At 42.7% G+C, this 19,717-nt stretch overlaps 1 protein-coding gene across 2 annotated transcripts in view; it reads right to left on the reverse strand.

Moving 5' to 3' along the window:
* Positions 1–9,019: 9,019 nt before the first annotated feature.
* afap1 (actin filament associated protein 1) overlaps positions 9,020–19,717 on the reverse strand; it is a 50,007-nt gene continuing 39,309 nt past the window's right edge. Inside the window, exons 10-18 of one of the 2 annotated variants that reach the window (XM_076725306.1) lie at positions 19,312–19,523; positions 18,472–18,617; positions 18,145–18,259; positions 17,443–17,688; positions 14,544–14,673; positions 12,532–12,696; positions 12,193–12,383; positions 11,875–12,042; positions 9,020–11,441 (exon numbers count right to left, since the gene is read on the reverse strand). In XM_076725306.1, the coding sequence (XP_076581421.1) occupies positions 11,415–11,441; positions 11,875–12,042; positions 12,193–12,383; positions 12,532–12,696; positions 14,544–14,673; positions 17,443–17,688; positions 18,145–18,259; positions 18,472–18,617; positions 19,312–19,523 (1,400 nt within the window). In that variant the 3' untranslated portion in view covers positions 9,020–11,414. The remainder of the gene's footprint in view (positions 11,442–11,874; positions 12,043–12,192; positions 12,384–12,531; positions 12,697–14,543; positions 14,674–17,442; positions 17,689–18,144; positions 18,260–18,471; positions 18,618–19,311; positions 19,524–19,717) is intronic. The other variant, XM_076725307.1, reaches the window with a different exon arrangement.

Consider the following 19,717-nt stretch of genomic DNA (forward strand, 5'->3'; position numbering starts at 1 on the left):
ATTTAACTGACAGGAATACAGACTGGGCTCCCTAAACATCTATCATGACATCTATCATATAAATAATTTTGAAACCCACTGCAAACATCCTCAAGTTAGTAATCAGCACTTTTTCTTTGAGTGGAGCATAGTTAAATGCTTAAATCTATGAATACAGCAGCACAATGTGTCCTGCTTCTAAAGCAGTAATCAAGTGGTTTAACAATTTAGAAACTGGGTAAGAGTTTTAAGATTTTTACTATCCTCACCTTTAGCTACACTGGTTTCAACAAAATAACGGCCACGACTCATACCAATGTCTTCTGTCATTTTATTTGTTTCTCTCTCTCTCTCTCGTCAGCAGACATCGTGAAACTAGTGTCCATTGAGAAACATCATGTTTACACAAGCGAAATAGCATGAAATCAGATATAATTGCTAACACGTTGACTATGAGGGTACATCAGTAAACACAAAAAAATATAAGATTAAAGATTAAAATTAAAGATAATTACGTGTGCGTCTAAAGTTATTAGTGAGCTCTTCCACATCCACGTTGGCTTTTTGGCTTTTTCCTTTTCATAAGAGTTCGTAAGTCATACCACAGATACCAAAATACCAAAAATTTTCTCTAATTGTGAGTGCATGTTTATTAGCAATGGGGTGGACTGTACACATCCCCCACAGTGATTGAATCATTAGATATTTTACTGATTTTCAGAGATAAGAAATTTGGGGGTAATTGAGGGAACTATGGCGGTCTGCTGTGATGGATTCATGGTAGAGTGTTTCACATTAAAATAATAGCATTGACTTCAAGCCCAGCAGATTTTCTGTAGACCATGTTGTCAGGCTGAGCGGGTGGCAAATGAGAATAAAGATCAGACAGTCTGTTGGTAGTACGGACAGGAATGGCAATACCAAAATTACCGAAATGTATGCCAACGCGGGTAACGTGTAACTGAAACCAGAAAAATTTGTGGATGAGGAGGTCCTAGATATATCTGTGTGTGTGTGTGTGTGTGTGTGTGTGTGTGTGTGTGTGTGTGTGTGTGTGTGTGTGTGGTTGATGTAACTTTCCTCACCTTAACACATACACTTAACACTACGTCATATTTTCACTGTGCCTCCTACATTTTTTTTTTCACTGTTCGAAGCTGCACTTTTAATTTTATCATCATCTGACATCAGCAAAATAAGGCCAAAGCAATACCTCATATATATGTTCTGGTTATGTAGTCTGATAAAGCAGTGAACTTTATGTATACTTTACAGCACACAGACAGCACATTAGCATAGCACAGCTAGTAGAGCAAAGTCATAATTCAATTTTAGACCTCAGTTTTCTTTTCTTTCTCTGAGGTTTTCCCTCCTTGTGGAAGACTTTTCCATCTGGTTGCTCTCTCCACTTCAGACTGACTCCTGTCACTCCTTCCTCCTTCAACCTGTCCTGCAGCTGGGAAACAGAAAAGGTAGTTATTTTGAACCATTTGCTCAGATCCACATTAAGCTTTCATTTGGCCCGCTTTTCACAGTGAAACACGAAAGAAGCACAGCCAAATGAAAACTGGGCACAGAAATTCAACCATTTAAAGTGTTTCTAATTGACTTGGGATGGATTTTGCAGCCTCACCTTTTCCAGGAGGTCTGCTTTCACATCAGGGTCATTCAGATCCACAGAGGAGTCTCCCGGCTTCATCCTCAGCTTTACTACCTGCCTCATTACCGGTGCTTGCACAGAGAGAAGAAAAACATGTTGTGGAATTAAATTTGTGATACCAAACTCATGCTGTCTTCCACTGACAGACAGTGAACTACTCACCAGGTGTAAGACCGTAGCATACAAATGGGAATTTATCTTCACAGGTCAGAGAACTCCATTTTCCTGAACTCTGCAAAGCTGCAGCACGACACACTTCAGTCGCTGAGCCAATTACATGACTTTTGTTATTCCAGTAGCTGAGCAAGAAGCCACTCGAATTAGACCAGTAAATGTGAGGCTTGCGAGACAAACCAATCCATGCCCTGTCTTTATCTGTCACCGAGGTCTGGATCTTCTTGTTCACACTGCCATTGCTCACAGTGGCCAGGTCTATGCGGGTGTTCCTACAGTGTCTCTGAGCACTGGACCAATTCATTTTGTTATGCTCAATAATGAGGGAAGGATTCTGCGGTGTTTCTGTAGTAAAAATGGGAAATGTTGAGTTCACACACTGAATTTAAAAATAATCCTTTTCAAGATCAAAATATACCTTGCTATATCTTTACCTTCGTAACAGAAGAAAATATATTCAGTAGAGCATTTATCACTCTGCCATAATCCATCACTTCCAATGCTCACACACAACTGTTGAGCTGAATGAGAGTCTGGTTCAGAATTGGTTTTCCAGTTCCTATATTCAGCTCCACTCCCCTCATAGTTGTCTGACCACCTCCAATCAATATTACTGTACAGGCCAATCCAGACCTCAGAGTTGCAGCCAGAAGATGAAACTGTGTTGATAAATTGGTTCATTTCGTCTTGGTTTTCAATGGTGGCCAGGTCTTCATAAATCTGTCTACAGAAGGTCTGAGCTTCAGTCCATTTCATAGGATTAGCAACATAGTGGTACTGGCGGAGGCACGTGGAGATCTTCCAACCTGTGAGGGGAACAAGAGTTTAATTTGTTAAAAGCTGTTTCTCAGTGTCTGTCCCTCCACATCTTTTAACCTGTATGTGTGCTTAAACTATTTTTCTGCTTTGATTAATAATCCTGACATTCCATCATGCATCAGCACTGTAAACTGTATTTTGTTGCATCAACTATTATCTCCAGTGTTATTGGATTTGTTGATGGGCTGATTGGAACTTTATTGTCTTCAAGACTAATTTTTTAAATAGTCCACTGTAGTCGTAATTTTCCAAATCACTGACAGGATGAGGCCTATTACCTGCCGCAGCTGAAATGAAACTGTGCTGCAATAAGAAACCGATCGATCGTCAATTAAGCCTTTTTTTCATTCCTTATTCCTTCATTTTACCGAGGCAAAGACATTTTATTTGCAACAGGAGCTACAGAGTCTAAGAGTCACGCCTGAGCTGTTTAAAGCACTGACACTCTACGCAGTGTTGGAGTTAAGATGCAGATAGCTCTCCTTTATCTTTCTATGTCTCCCTCGGCCCGTCTGTCTCTGCTTTACAGCAGCACTTCAAACATGGGTGCACTGTTTCCATCTGCTCTCTATGAACTACACTGTGGAAATACTGGGTTTAAAGCACTCTATGATGCAAAGTACTGTCGGATAATAGATAAAAAAATTTGCATGTATTTGCAGGTTTGTGCTCAAGAGTGTATGAGACAGAGAAGTCTGTAGCTCAGGAGATAGAGCGGTCATTAGGAGTTCAGTGGTTCGATCCCTCGCCTCTGCAGTCCACATGACGAAGTATCCTTGGGCAAGATACGGAACCCCTAAACTGCCCCTGATGCTGCACCATTGGTGTGTGAATTCATATGTACGTTGCTTTGGATACAAGCATCTGCAAAATGACTAATTGTAAAGTGAAATGGAGAGAATTACTACTCGCCTTCTGGCTAATTTCTGGTCACAAGAAAATAAAATCATGCAATATGACTCTGGCTAACCCAGCAACAGGAAACCAGAGACTGTTGTACCCGCAACAGAGACCTGGCTTCATCACTACGTCCGGGAACAAAACTTTTGCTCTTGAGCTGTGGACCCACGGAATGCAAGTTTTTATTATTCCTCCAGATGCAAATTCATTAGGTTATCAGCTGTGACATGACAAAAAACTGGACTGCATTTTTATTGTAGCTGACACCAGCATGTCCAAACAATACCCTGGACCATCTTCACATAGAAAGGTTACAGACTACTACGATACTAAGAACATGAGTCAACCAGCTAGTCCATATCATAACTGACATTTTTCAGATTATCACTGTCACATAGAGTGTTCCCACCTGCTTGAATACCACCTCAACCGTCCCTATACCTAAAAAGTCCGACTACCACCCTGTGGCACCCACGCCCATTCTGATGAAGTGCTTTAAATAACTGGGTTCTCCAGCACATCAAGGACAACATCCCCACCAGCCTGGGCCCTCAAGAGTTTGCATTCGGAGCCAACAGATCCACTAAAGGTGCCATCTCCACTGCCCTTCACTCAGTCTTTACAGATCTTGAAAGTAACAACACCTACATCAGAATGCTGTTTGCTGATTTCAGGTCAGCTTTCAGTGGAATTCCAATCACCCAATCAAACACAATCACCCCGATGAAACTGGCAAACTTAGCACCTTGCAGAAGAGACCACTGACAGTTTGGATCGGCGGTCACAACCTACCACCCAGCACCGGAGCTCCCCTTGACTCTGGACCCCCCTCCCCCATTCACAATGTAGACTCATGACTGCAACCCCAGTATGGAGAGAGCTCTGTTGTGACATTTGCCATCATTGGCCGGATTACAAACAACCATGACAATTCATGTCGCAAGGAAATCAGCAATGTTGCAGGGTGGTGCACAGAGGACAGCCCACCCCTCAATGTCAACAAAACTAAGGAGCTAATTATTGATTTTACAATAAAGGATTGCTGATAGGAGCGCTGGCATATTTCATTTTTCACAAAAAGTCTGCACCAAGGTTCCCTAACCACTGAATTTGAGGACACCTGTGACTTGTTAATTATTTCAGTATTAGTGTATTATACATTAATAAGCAGTCAGGCATCAACAGTATCAAATAATTCACTGACCTGAGAGATACAAGATCGCCAGTAAGATCCTGTCGATCATCATGCTGCTCAGTGGCCTGTGCAGGTCAAAGTGTGGTACTAAAACAAGACACCGCTGATATCATTGGTACCACTAGGCAAATCGAAGCAAAGTCAACACCAGCTCCTCATCTGTTGGTGACAAAGGTCACAGGTCTGCTGCACTCTTTATGCAAGAAGCAGTTAATGGATGACTTCATGGAAATGTTGAAATAAACATTTACATTTTAAACATTTCCTGTTTTGTGAACACCAGACAAACTTTTGCCTCATTATTTAGTGACCTCTGTATCATGACAGTGACTCTTCTGTATCTATTGTTGTTGCTGCTTTGCATTCTACTCTGTTGAAGCTTCTGCAGCTGCAGGAATGTGGTTTTTACAGTAAAGCACCTACCACATGGTTTTTAGATGCTCTGTAGTGGCAGACGCAGAGCAGGACAAATAAGCAAAGAAATATAAGCTTCTTTCTGGGTGCTTGCCATCTGCCCTGGGTGCATGAATGGGTCAGTGTCCCAGGGTGGATTTTGCAGGTTCACCTTTTTCAGGATGTCTGCTTTCACAGCAGAGTCATTTAGATCCACAGAGGAGTCCCTCAGCTTCATCTTCAGCTTCACTACCTTCCTCATCACTGGTGTGTAGAGTGGAATGAAGAGAGAAACCAGACATGAGTTTGCTGTGGTATTAGTTCTGTGATACCTGTTTCCAGTTGTGAAAGAAGAACTCAGATCTTGTATTTGAGTAAATTAATTTTTTAAAAAAAGGACCAGACATCAAAGTACTCATTATGCAGAGGTGGCCCATTTCAGAATGTTTATTATATTATCACATCATAACTATTGACGCATTAATGGGTGGAGCCTCTGAACAAATACCTCTAAATTGTACTCAAGGACAGCACTTGGGTAGATGTACTTACAAATATTAGTAATATTAGTTGTTTGATCGTGTTTTAAAAAATTGACAACTGGCTAATTTATTTTTTTTTTTTTTTTTTAAACAACCAAATATCAATATTGTAGACCCCAACCTTTTTTCCTTGAAGCCCCCCTTGCCTGTGTCCAAGACAGGCCAGGCCACCCAACCCCAACTCCTACCTGTATGCATGCACTAAAAGAATAAAGTGATTAATTACAAACTTTTCTTTGCAAAAATAAAAGGTCAGAGGTAATAAGTAGCTTAATGAATTTAAATGTGGACCAAAAATATGTTTTAATTTGGATTAAACAGAGTTTTGATTATCCTATTGGGTGTTTTATTGGGATTTTATACATTTAATGTGGACAAATATAATTTTGGTAACCTCACAACCTCAGTGCAAACAAAAGTCTGCACCTCTCTGACCTCTGGCGCCCCCCTGTGGGGGGCACGGACCTCAGGTTGGAAACCACTGTTGTAGACGATAACTGTTATCTAATGTGATCAGGGTTTCTCTCTCTGTTCCACTGAAGGACAGTAAACTACTCACCAGGGACACTGTAGCAGACAAATGGTAATTTATCGTCACAGAGCGAAAACCTCCATTTTCCTGAATTCTTCATAGCTGCAAGACCACAAACGGCATTAACTGAGACTGGGATTGAGGTTCCTTCCCAGTATCTGAAGGAGGAGCCACTCCAATCAGACCAATAACTATTAGTGTCTCTGTACAAGCCAATCCATGACTGGGTTCCATTGCCTGACATCATCTGGATCTTCTGGTTCTCAGTGTCATTCCTCACGGTGGCCAGGTCTCTGAATTTCTCCCTGCAATACTTCTGAGCACTGGACCAATTCATTTTTTTACTCTCTAAAACAAATTCAGGATCCTGCTGCGTTCCTGCAGTTTATGAAAAACCAAAAAAGAAACGAATATCAAAGTTGACATACTCAATTTCAAAATAATCATAATCAGAGAAAAATAATGATTTGCTGAGTATTTACCATTATTACAGATGAATGGAAAATTCAACGAGCAACTGTAATTCACCCATGACTAGCCAAGCAAAATGCAGTTTGATTTGGATGCAGGGTTAAAGTTTGGTTCCGAATCTCCCCAGTTCCTATATTCAGCTCCACTCCCTCTGTAGCCGTCTGACCACCTCCAGTGTAGATTACTGTACAGGCCAATCCAGACCTCAGAGTGGTCCTCAAATGATGAAACTGTGTTGATAAGTTGGTTCATTTCGTCTTGGTTTTCAATGGTGGCCAGGTCTGTGTATTTCTCTCTACAGTAGGTCAGAGCTTCAGGCCAATTCATAGGACCAGCAACATAGTGGTACTGGCGGAGGGGGCATGTGGAGAAGATGTGCCACCCTGAGGACAACAGCATTTTTTGAAATGGAAGGTGAATCAAACAAATTTTTCTTCAGTATAGCACAATGATAAACACTGTCAGACATTATCAAAGATTTCACTGACCTGACAGATAGAAGACCCCCAGCAAGATCCTCACTATCATGCTGCTGCTCTGTGCACTGTGTCCATGTAAAGCACATCGAGCAAAAATGTCCTCTATATTTGCTGTTCTCTCCTCTTTTGCATTCTTTATGCAAAAAGCATTGTCTGTATGCAAAATGTAAAAGCCAATGATTTTCCACCTCGATACAGTGGAGGTGGATATGCATTTAGAATTTTGATGCTCATGGCATTGAAGAATTGACAGTTTTCATTGGGACTATGTCTTCAGTGGAAACCTGTTTCTCACCAATTCCAACATATAGATGCATCAGATGAAAGTAAAGATAAAAACTGAGTTCAACTATTTCTCATGTTGTTTTCTTAAAAAACAAAAAAAGTTTACTTCTATAGTCATATTTCAATTTGCCCTGCTTTCTCTCCATTTTCTCCATCACAGCTGGGGGCCCAGGCCCCCCATCCAGGAATTTGGCCCACCCAAAAAAAAATCTGTATGCCAGTATGGATTAATAGATACATGAGAGAGTTGGGAAAAAAAATGTTCCCTGAACTGCAGGCTGTTGTCGGCTTGCTTGTTTGATGTGTAGTGCTGTCTATTTTGATGGTGCAACTGCCACCATGTTGCTGTTTTAGTTTCAGGGGCAAGTGGCCTAGAACCTGAACTACTTCTACTGGGCAGACCCCTCTCGAAGGCAGGCAAGAGGCTGGTGGCATAAGCAGAACTGCTCTGGAGGACAGGCAGGAAGCTGGCAGTGAAGGCGGAATCCCTCTGGAAGTCGGCCTGGAGGCTGGTGGACACAGCAGAACCCCTCTGAAGGTTGGGCAGGAGGTCAGCAGTGAAGGCGGAACCCCTCTGGAAGCCGGCGACGTGACTGGAGGTCAGGACCAAAAACCAGTGGCAGGAAATCTAAGCAGGAAGCTGGCAAGAGGGCAGGAAGACTGGAGGCTGGCATCAGGCCTGCAGGATTGGAGCACCAGACCTCAAGACTGCCATCAATTGAAAAACTTAGGAAAGTTCAGTGCTTAGAAGGAAACCATAACTCACTGACCATTTTTCCAATCATACTGACTTATTGTTTGGAAATAGGCCTACCAAAGCATTTTGAGCCAGGCCTACAGAGGCAGCCACAAATGCCAAAAAAGTTAATTTCTAAAGCCGGTGAACAGAATTTTGATGCACTTGTCCTGGGGCATTAACCAATATCTGATATTTCATGTTTTTGAGGGCATGGTCAATCACATGTTGGCTCATAACGCAAGTTGTCGTTGAAGGATCCCGATTAGAATCAGTGAACACATCCTGCATCAGCCCATAGAGAATCAACATTCTTCATGGAGACTTTCATCTTTTTTGGACACTTTTGGAGGTCTTGACACAAATATCTTTAGGTTACAAAGCAGCTGTTTTGTGAACACCAGACACACTTTTGCATCATTATTTAGTGACCCTTGTATCATGACAGTGACTCTTCTGTATCTATTGTTGTGGCTGCTTTGCATTCTACTCTGAGGCTTCTGCAGGTGCAGGAATGTGGTTTTTAGATGCTCTGTAGTGGCAAAACGCAGAGCAGGACAAATAAGGAAAGAAATGCTAACTTCTTTCTGGGTGCTTTGCATGAATGGGTCAGTGTCTCAGGATGAATTTTGCAGCCTCACCATTTTCAGGACGTCTGCTTTCACAGCAGAGTCATTCAGATCCACAGAGGAGTCCCTCAGCGTCACGACCTACTTTTAAGGCAGATAATAAACTGCATGTGTCTTTAAATGTATTATGTCATATACTCTGTGAAATTGGGGTCCATGTGTGATACACTCAGTTTTATTAGTCATAGAAGCAACCCCACCAATAAACCACAAAGTCAATGCCAGCAGTTTGTCAGGAGGTTTATTAATTTATGTACAGCGTATCTGTCACCAAGGCGGAGACTGTCTGAGAATACAACAGAGTAGAAAATGTTTAAGGTGCAAAAACAAACACTGATGTATGAGTCTGTACTCCTCCCACCCCATCCCACAGAGTCAAGCTATGTACAGCAGGTTCACATTTACTCACATCACACATCTTGTTCAGTTACAAGCCACGCTGAGCCCACAGGGAATCAAAACGATCTAAATACTTGCAGATAAAACTCCCCGTGCACCCTGTCTTCATGCTAACACGGTGACTACGCTCTGGCTTGCAGACTGGTGGGGTGTCCATTAGAAAGCAGGAGAGGGACAGAGGATAGTTACAAGATTGAGGAGCATTTGGTGCCCAACTGATGTATGTAGCATTGATTTCCAAACTCTAGCTGCAGTGCATGCTAACACAACTTCTGTCAACAATCCCAGTAAAGTACCTACTTAGCAGTATCAACATGGCAGCAAAGCATAAGCAGTGGAACATAAAACCATTAAATAAACCCCATAAAAATGTGACATTGATGTGTGTGCATATGTGTGTGTGTGTGTGAAGCAGTCTGAAAATCAAGGTCACAGCCTTTGATTTAGCAGAACAGTCAATTGGTTTACAGCAAGTGCCTCTATTTCAGTCAGTGTATTGTTGATGGGTTTGGAATGTGCCTTGGAGACTTTTGAGTGTGCACACACACACATCCACGCACACGCACGCACACACACAGTCAGATCACATGGCTACAGTAAACCAGTGGCGTGATTAGAGGATCTGGACTGAGGCTCTTGGATGAGGAACTAACGTCAGCCATGTCGGTTGAGGTTTCTGAGTTTTCCAACCAAGAGCGCCAAATCTAAGGGCGACCACACCTCAGCCTGACCTGCCCGGCTTTCCTACAGCTAAAACGCACCCAGTTACAGTCCCTTTAGAGCCTGATGACAGCCATCCATCATCGCACTACGGAACTATTTAAAGAAGCACAATTATTCCATTAGCAGTAAGTAAATCGACAAGTAAATGTTTTCTTAATTTTCTTATTTACCCCAAACGGTCTCTAGTCATGCAGATAATTCTTTTATTTGGGACTGTTTCCTTCTAATTAAATACACTATCCCGTCAGAAACAGTACGATATGTCAATAATTAGATGAAATTGGATGAAACCTCTGTTATTTCTTTATGGACATGGTGACAGCGTCATCTGACAGTGACACACACTTCTGTAGTTTTGGGGCTATAAAGCATAAATAATTCATTGATATGACAATTGAGGCTGTTTATATGTTACTGGATCCAATGGCTAAAATTCTTATTATACAAAGACTCATTTCAAAGTGTTTTTGATATAAAAATGTATAAATCAGCTTACATCTGTTTCTTTTGTAATTACTGAAAAAGGGGCCAGTGGGCGCCACGTGACTTGCCACAACAGTAAAAGGAATGGTTCAGTATTTGAGTTCTTTTTTGGCTTTATTCACGACCTGACAAACTCGCAGATGCCTTACTTGTATGTGAAGTTTGAAGGTACGTTGAACAGCCGTCTTCAATTCACAGAAGTCCGTGGGATCAGTTAGCACCTCCTCCCAAAAATAGGAAAATGCATCTCCTCCAAAGCCGAAAGTTTAAATATTTGTCGAACTCGGATATTGAATTTCTGAACCAAAAGGGTTCATTTTCTGCAACTACACTGCTTTGCATAAATAACTCTTCTCCAGCTGAACATGTCAAAGTGTCTCAACCTCTCTTTAATTTATTGTGCTTCTTAGAGTTCAGTTGGAATGACTCCACTTCTGGAAATACCCCTTTGAGCGGAGCTGCATTGTCACTCAGATGGTGTGTGTTCTGATTAAAGATGCTTTGCTGGCTGATGCTGACACCCATGAATGAGAACCATTAACGGTGGAGGGAAAGGGATTCTGTGGAGCGCCACAACTTCTACAAAGAAACTTTAAATATATCAACATAAATAAACGAAGGGAAGCTAGTATATCCTTTAAACATTTACAAATAAATACTTGGTTTTGACCTTTAACCTTTTTGAACCCAAACTGTCAATCCGCTGGCACAGATTTGAATGAAGAGAGAGAAAAAAAGGTGGTTGCTTGAAAAGAGTACAGCGGACAACACAAGTTAAACAACTTAGTATACTGAGCATGCTCGACAGTAAAAAAGTTTAAAAAGGTTGCTGTGTCCGCATGTCGCGGTACCGACGATATACTGAAACCAGCAACGTGCTTTGGTTCATGGGAATGCTATGCTTGTGTCCTTTCCTTTGCTGTCTGTGACTGTTTGAACAGTTTTAAATAAATATATACACAATTTCTTAAAAAGAAAAAAAGAAGTGAGTGACCGATGCGATGGGTTGGATGGTTTATGTGCCGCTCTTCTGCTCCCATTCCTGGAAAACAAACACAGAGACACACGTTTGTTTGCACGCATCGATACATTTTGCATGTATTTGCAAGTCATTCTTATTAAGCAAAGTAGTACGAAATTAAAGAGCCGCATGATAAATCATCATCATCATTTTTATTCTTTGGGCTTCGGGATGATATCAAGTCACACCAAATTAAACCATTGTCCAAAGTCAAAGTGAAGCCACGAGGCATTGGTGGTTGAGTCTTTTTTTTTTTTTTGGATTTTGTCAAGTCTGACGTCAGGTGAGTCATGACTTTAGTCTGATGTGACTCCAGTCCACACCTATGCTACATACAATACCACTGCACTGGTGTAGTAGATGTAATAGCCACACCTCATACAGATGTCACTGCCAATGTAACAGCAAACTATTACACAGTGCTCTAGTCCCAGAATGCTTTGTGAGCTCTGACCTTGGCCTTCCTGAGGACGTGTCCCCGAACTGGTGAGGGCTTCTGGCCACCCTGGTGCCGGCGGAGCAGTGAGGCGCTGTTGACCGGCAGGGAGCAGGACTCTGTGTCGCTGGTGTCGCAGCTGGAGAAGGGAGAAGACTCCTGGGTCCGTCGCAACATCGCCGGCGACTACACACACAGACAAGGACAAGAATTAGGCGGTTGATGGTGGCAGGCAGTTAGCTGACGCCTGTTTGCAATTTCAAGCCGGCAACATTAGATTTCTGTAGTACTGTTGACGGATAAAAGCACCGCAAATCAACCACAAGATGCTCTGACCTGGAGCCCAGAGGAGCCAGCTTTTGGTTCGATGGTGAGGCCCAGGGTGACTCCGCCGCTCAGCGCTTTCTTCAGGCTCTCCTTCACCTCTGTCAGCTCCAGTTCCAGGTTCACACGCTCCTCCTCCCTCTGTTTGCAGTCCTCCTCCACCTTCTTCAGTCGCTCTGACAGCGATGCGTGCGAACGTTTGCCTAGCGGAGGAAGAGAGGGGGATCTCTCTGTGAAGGTTTATCTTTGTTTATCGTCAATAAACTTCTACCTGGTAGGACGCTGAATTCCAGACAGAACTCTTTTGATGACAAACACTCATTCAACAAAGACTTTCTCATTCTCTCTTACCAGCAGCAGCCTCAACAGCAGTGCGCAGATCTCTCCTCTCCTTCTTCAGCTGGGTCAGATGGTTCCTGATCTCCTGCTTCTTCTTCATCAGCTCGTCCTCCTTGGACTGCAGCCGCTTGGCGTCGGCCTCCACGCGGTTCTTGCCGTACTTACACTGCTCTGCATCTGCAAAATGAAGACTGGGTGTGAAGAAGCTGGATACAAAAGTCCAAGTGTGACGAAAGGCTGAGTCTGCCTGTTTCTATTTCGACTAAGAGTACAGCACGATGGCCTCAAAATAAGTGGGAAATGCTGTCCAAGGCTTGGAACACTGGACTCCAATGGCCAGTTCGAGATTGTTTTAGACAGAGTTACATGTAGGTAGAATATCTGGATTTGATTGATTTCAAAAGCACTTGCTTTGGAGGTAAAATCAAAAGTGACTGCAGCTGATAGAGCAAAACTGTGTTAAGACTGATAGGTCAAACCAAACAGTCAGACGGACTGTCTGGTCAGTCTCCCATGAACTGCGATGGAGGTTTGAAATGAATACTTTGGTTAATAATCTAATCGAACTGTATGCAATTTCTACCACTAGCAGTCTCTCAGTCAAGACCTTGAAAACAAAAGACCCGGTTTGATGACATTGTGAAGTAGTGTTGGATCATGGGACTTGTTGTCTTCATAGTTAAACAAGCACCACTGCTGATGAATATCTGATGCGACTCACGCAGAAATGTTTACGGAGGTAATGCATTCAAGTTTTATCAGACAGACAGGCGACCAAATGAAACACACCCTTACCTCGAGTAAAATGACATACTTCCTTGGGTTAGAATACTGTTGAATACATTTGGGATGATCTAATGTACTCAACAAAATATATAATGTCAGACATTTTAATATGGAAATGTTACATATTTTATTTTGTTGTCTTTTCCAAATAGCTTGTTTACAACCTGTCAATCATTTGACTGGTGACTAGACACACCAAACCTTAACGATCTGAGCTCTGGACATCAGAAGAAGGATAGAAGATACCCAACACCCCTGTCCATGGTGCATTGCCCACAATAACTGAAAATAAGAGATTTTCCAAGGACAAATTCCCATACCAATGCATGTGGGAAAAGGAGTGCACAGCCTTTATTATCAGGGCGCTGGTAAGACATGAACTGCCCAGAAACCCACTGAACTCACAGCCGCAGCCTTAAGCAGTTATTAATTACACCAGGACGATGCCTTCCCTTACTGGAAAATACACTGAGGGTGAACATCCAGCATCTGTGTGTCTGTGTGCGTGCATGTGAACTTTGCTGATGAGGAGTCGCTCAATCAAACCGCCGCTGACATTTTCAAATTCAACATATCTATTGGACGCTGGAAATCTGAGAACTGTGCGGCATACTCCGAATCCAACACGACACATATTTGCTTTTTCCATTCCGACATTTTGGAGGAACGACAACCCTCCTCGTTCGCACATTAGGCTAAAAAAAAATACTATTCTAAACCACAGGGATTAACACGACCACATTCCACCCTCTCTCAGCGATCTGGGCTCCACTTCTGCTATCGCGCCTGTTTGAGCTTCACCCCAACGTTGGCAGGAGGTTCAAGTCTGGCCAGCTTGCGTCACACGGATCTTCTCGAGGGTAAGATAGGTTTCAGGTTTTTGAGTTATTTACTCCCCCTCACTTAAACCAACTGTAATTTGGACATCTTGCATTTTTCCAAATTTCTGTGGAGCGATGTTTAGCTAGAAAGCAATCAGCAGCGGTGAGGCTGGGACTGTGGATCCAGACACATTGTCTGACTGCTCACTCACAGAAGAAGAGCTGACTGGGAAAGGTGGGCCACCCTCAGAAATGACTATTTTAATGATATTTCAGTGTTTGATTTAACAAGAAATGACAGAAAAGTTGACTTTCAACACCCCCGTTTTACAGCAGAGTGTCATAAGCTCTTCTGTTATTAACACGTTACTATGAAAATAACATAACCTTGCAAACATATTTTTTGCTGCTACTTACTGGAGGTGTTGCGTTTCAGAGAAGTTGTCCCATTCGTCCCAATGACTCCATTCTTCTTGGATTGGTTCTTTGGCTCTGCCTTCTGTTTTGATGCCATCCCATTGGTCGTGGTTCCCTTCTTTCCCTTCAGCTGATTGGAGAAAGACCAAGGTACTTAACACTGTGCCGTATATGAGCATCATATGTGAACTATTTGTCCCCAAAATTGACCTGAACAAGCTGAAAACACAACAATGACAAAATATCACCGTTTAAAAAGTTGTTATAGTTAATTTACTATCAAACAATTGCCTATTTACACATCAAGCAGACAGAGAGCAACGTTAGCATCCTCTTGGAACTGTGCTTGTGTCCACCTGATGAATGTAAATCCGTTTCGCTGTGATCTAATATATTTGGCTTTCAGCAGCTAAATGTTCCACGATGTTCACCAGCTAGTCACCAACTTCGGTTCTGTGCTGAACAGGTAGAATCAGAGCTTGCAGGACACAGCTCTGTCATGGTGAGCGAACCAAAACAGAAATGTTGGGCGCTGGAAAACCAAAACAAAGCGGTGAGAGATGCTATGAAGCTCAGCAGCCCTACAGAGTTGGTGATAATTCTGTGCGGTTTCATCACTACGACCAACACCTTTTACATGACACATAAGATATTGACCAGTGCAGATTTAGCCCACCTCGTCTACAGTAACAATGGTTTAATGATGAACAACTTTTCTACCCTGATACTCAGGCTCAATGAATATCTTTCTTTAATATTCAACAATTGATTATATACCTATTTCTCTGCCTGAGCTAAGAAAATAAAACAGGTGCATAAATTGTCTAACAAGGACACAGTCATAGCAGGAAACTTAAAAAACTTTTCTAAATGCTTTTGGTCTTAAAGTTATAAAATCTTAAATATCCTTCTGACCCAACTTATCCAAACAAAACAGAAATCTGGAGTCTAAGAATGACTTGATATGAATCTCCTCGTATCAAACTCGGACTTGCAGGCCGGCAGTGCTGCCCACAGTCTGCTGTACACCTCGCTGGATGAAAATCTCCATCTTATAGTGGAGCAGTACTTTGTGGTCTTGGAGGCGATGTTAACACCCCTTGGCCACACCACACACAGCACACACATCAAAGGGGCGGCGGAGAGGAGGCGGAGCTCCGTACAACTCCATGTGGTGACTTATGTGGCTGTGGAGGCAGGGTGGCACTTAGAGCAGGGCTGTAAAAATATAAATTACACACACAGCTAACGCTCAATGTAAAGGAGAGGAAGGAAATACAATGTGGGACAACCACACACACACAGCCTATACCCACTTTATTCATATTCTGTACTCACACTGCACCTATACTACACACCCAACACAAAGAAAAAAATTGGCTATAAGATGCACTTGTGCAAGAGCTTGTGTTTAAGACCAGGATTAAATTGTTTCAGATGATACTGATATTAAAATTGGTGATCAGTATCAACTCTTAAAAGCTTGACTAGAGCTAATTAGAGGTGAAGCACATGTTGAGTGTTTCCAAAGACTGGACACAGGAATGATTTCAGGCCCAGACATGGTGATAATTGAATTACTAAAAAACACACCAGCGGGACGACATGATTCACAGGCTGATGGGAAAGAGAGGTGGGTTTGTGGGTGGCCAACATCAACACCTTATCTGGTGAGTCAAAGCATGCTTCTTCGGGAATAATAAACAGAATTTTCTCTTTCCTCCAGCCAAGCACATCTCACTTTCACTTGTTCACAGTGCATGCAAATCAGGAGACTCGCTATTCTAGTGAAGGGATGCATTGTAGTTACAGTAAGCGAACTCATCATTTAGGACAACTCCATCACATTCAGGGTTTTAAAATCATTTCCCAGCAGCATTTTGATGAGAATCACTGATGCAAATGAGACTCACTGACATTAAAGCTGCAATAATCAATATTTTTCATGTTAACAATGGATTAAATGTCACTATAATGTGATAGGCGTCTCAAGCCCACCGAGAATTATCAGTAACTATGCAGTTCCCTTCACCTCTATGGAGGTTTTCAGCCCCTTTTAGCTCATTGTTTTGCAGCAAACTCCAGCTGCAGCAGGCAGATGTTTTCTGGCAAACAGCTTGTGTACACTTCCTTCCCAGCACTGAACGGCAGATAGATGAAGTTGGCAACTAGCTGATGAACATAGTGAAGCATTTAGCCAGATATTTCTATCAGGAGTTGGTTAAGAAGAGTGAAAATTAGACTTATATTCTTCAGGGGGACCCATAACACCACTCCAAATGCACGAAAATTAGCCACATGTGGCTAATTGTATTAGCCACATGTGGCCTAAAAAACTAAAGTAATGCAGCTTTAAAGGACCAGTTTTCATTCATGTTTATCACCTGAAAATAAGAATTAAAATGAGCACTTTAAATGTACTTCTGCAGAGTCCGCCATGTTGCACCACCATGCTTCTACGGTAGTCCAGAAAGGACAAACCAAACACTAGAGTGCTCCGTTTGTGAGTCTTGAGGCCACTGTAGACTCTGCTACACTCTTGGAAAGGGAGCAGTGAGGCGTGGGGCATTCATTTAGTTGCAATCTGCAACCTCACTGCTAGATGCCAGTAAGTCCTCCACACTGGTCCCTAAAGCAATTATCTTACATTTTACAGAGAGGGAAGAATTTTCAAACAGGAAATTAATATAATTTAATCAAGGTTTTTCAGACAAAATTCCAATATTTTTCCAAGAAACACAAGCATGACTGGATGATAATGGTACTCCATCTCTGCTGGTTGTGTAAACAGGCGCCTGTTTGCTAACAAACCAAAGAATTACAGACATGTAAAAGCTAACAGTGTGAAGGTTCAAGGGAAGAGCAGGAAAACAGGGTTAAAGAGCAGAGTGTTAGTCACCTGAGCAGCGTCTTTAGCTTTAGCATCAGCAGTGAGGAACTTAGACGATAATTTAGTAACAGGGGTTTTGTAGTGACTGTTAGAAGTGGAGGAAGAGGAAGTAGAAGAAGAGGAAGGCTTGGGAGGATAGCGAGTGGCCAGCTTGGGTGAGGGCATGTTCTCATAGAGGTCAGTGTTCTCATAGTGCAGCTCCTCTTTCAGCTGGCGCACCCCTGTGCTCGGACTGGAGTACAGCGCCTCTGGGTCCTTGGGTTAAAGCGGGTAAGCATGCAAGCAAGCGGACAGGAGAGGAGAGGAGAGGAGAGGAGAGACATAACAAGAAAGAAAGATAAAAGAAGAAAGGACGGCAGAGATGATAGCTGTATACATTTAGTGAGGTTACACTGCCATAGCAAGTGTTACTACAACATATTACATCAATAGAGGTGCTACATGTGGCATTCTAACATCTAGTGAATCACTGTAGGGGTGGGCGACACGACCTTATAAGACCTTTATTTCAACCAATCCATTTTCACATAAATATGGCCATGGTGATTTCTATGGCTCATGCTGACATTGCACTTGTCTCTTACAGTGTTCAATGTAAATATGATTTTCACATGTAGGATTTCAACCACTTGACCGAGTCCGACTGAAAGTAAACCCAGAAGGAGGTAGTCTTTATATTTGTGTTTCGCCCATGAGCAGGTGAGTCCTTACCGTTCCGTTGATGGGCACATCGTCATAGTGCAGAGCCATACCGGTGGGGCAGGCATAGCCATTGACCGGGTTGTCCAGGTATGGATTAGGAGAGACAGCACGCTTACTGGTGAAACTGGGAGGAGAAAAGATCAACAGTCATTAAAAAGAATACACGTACACAGACCCAGTCTATAACATACACTGTGCATGGATCAATAACAGCACAAATGTCAAGCTGCTGGTTGCAGTGCATTGAAAATTATGCTGCGTATAAAAGCAAATCAGGCTCACTAAGGTTCATCATATGAGCCATTTTCATCACTAGAGAAAATGTGTGTCCCTCACCAGAAGGACTGCTTGGCCAGCTGGATGACATTGGCAGTGGTCTCGACGTCGATGTAGTCATAGTGCAGGGTGGCTGGGTCAGTGGTGGAGCCAGTCTCAGCCAATAAAACCCCCAACCAGCGACCCATCACCTCAGAGGAGGAGGCCTGGAGGAAAGAGACAGAGTTACAGGACGTTGATCGTACCACTTGATGTGATACGATAAAGTTTTTTTGACAGGAGGTGGTTAATGTACTGTATAAAGAATGGTTGTTGCACCAACATGTGGTGCCAAATGAAACCTCAGATGACACCAATAGCTGCTTCTTGCATCTTTGAGTTACCTAAAACAGCTTAATGGTAAGAGTTTAGGACAGTTTTTCTTTCTTTGAGTCACTAACCTTAAATTCCACATTCATATAGTGTCCTCAGGTTAAGAGCTCTTTGGGTTTGTTGTACAAACTCGCCACTCCTTGCATGTTACCATCCATCAAAGGCTCAGTAATGGTAAGGTTTTACAGGGAAAAGAAATGGAAGCTAATGTCTTGCAGAGGATAGCGTGCAGACGATGTGAGGAAATAAAACGAAAACAAACAAAATGACCGATGGAGGAAGTTCATATACACCAAAAACATCAAACACACACACACACAAGTCAGTGTTGGGTGGAGGAGACGTTTTACCACATGAGAGGAAAGGCGGAAAACATGACAATGTTTGCTTGTCCTGGTGTGACTGAGCTTTAATATATTTTCTTATACTTCATTTAATGGCTGACTGGAGTTTTAGTAGCTGACTTCAACACGGGAATACACATCTACTTGTGCAGAATCAAATAGGGATTCTTGAAACACGGCTCACCTCCAGGACGGCGACCTCCTGGCCGTTACGAAGCAGGCGGAAGGCAAAGGGGTGTTTGTGATCGAGGCCGGGGCTGACCTCGCAGCCTCGAAGGGGCAGAGAGGCGATGTGGCTCTTCAGGTCGTCCCGATCCTTGTGGAGGAGCAGCTGGTTGTCTTTCAGGCGGCACCAGCGCTCCCGCCAGCGGTTGTTGGACAACACGTTCAGGTAGCCTGTCAATCAAATGTTGTATGTCGTATGTGGGTCCACATGCCTTTTCACAAATCCTTTAAGTTTCAGCTTGGGTGCAAACTTTCTATTTATCATCCCAACACACAAATAAGCATCAAGATGAGTTGGAGGGAGAGAGAGAGAAAGGACAGTTTGTTCAAGAGAGAGAATGTGTGAGCAGTAAAGCCAAACTAAA

Source organism: Chaetodon auriga, chromosome 24 (genome assembly GCF_051107435.1).
Source record: "Chaetodon auriga isolate fChaAug3 chromosome 24, fChaAug3.hap1, whole genome shotgun sequence".
In the NCBI taxonomy this organism is placed as follows: Eukaryota; Metazoa; Chordata; class Actinopteri; order Chaetodontiformes; family Chaetodontidae; genus Chaetodon; species Chaetodon auriga.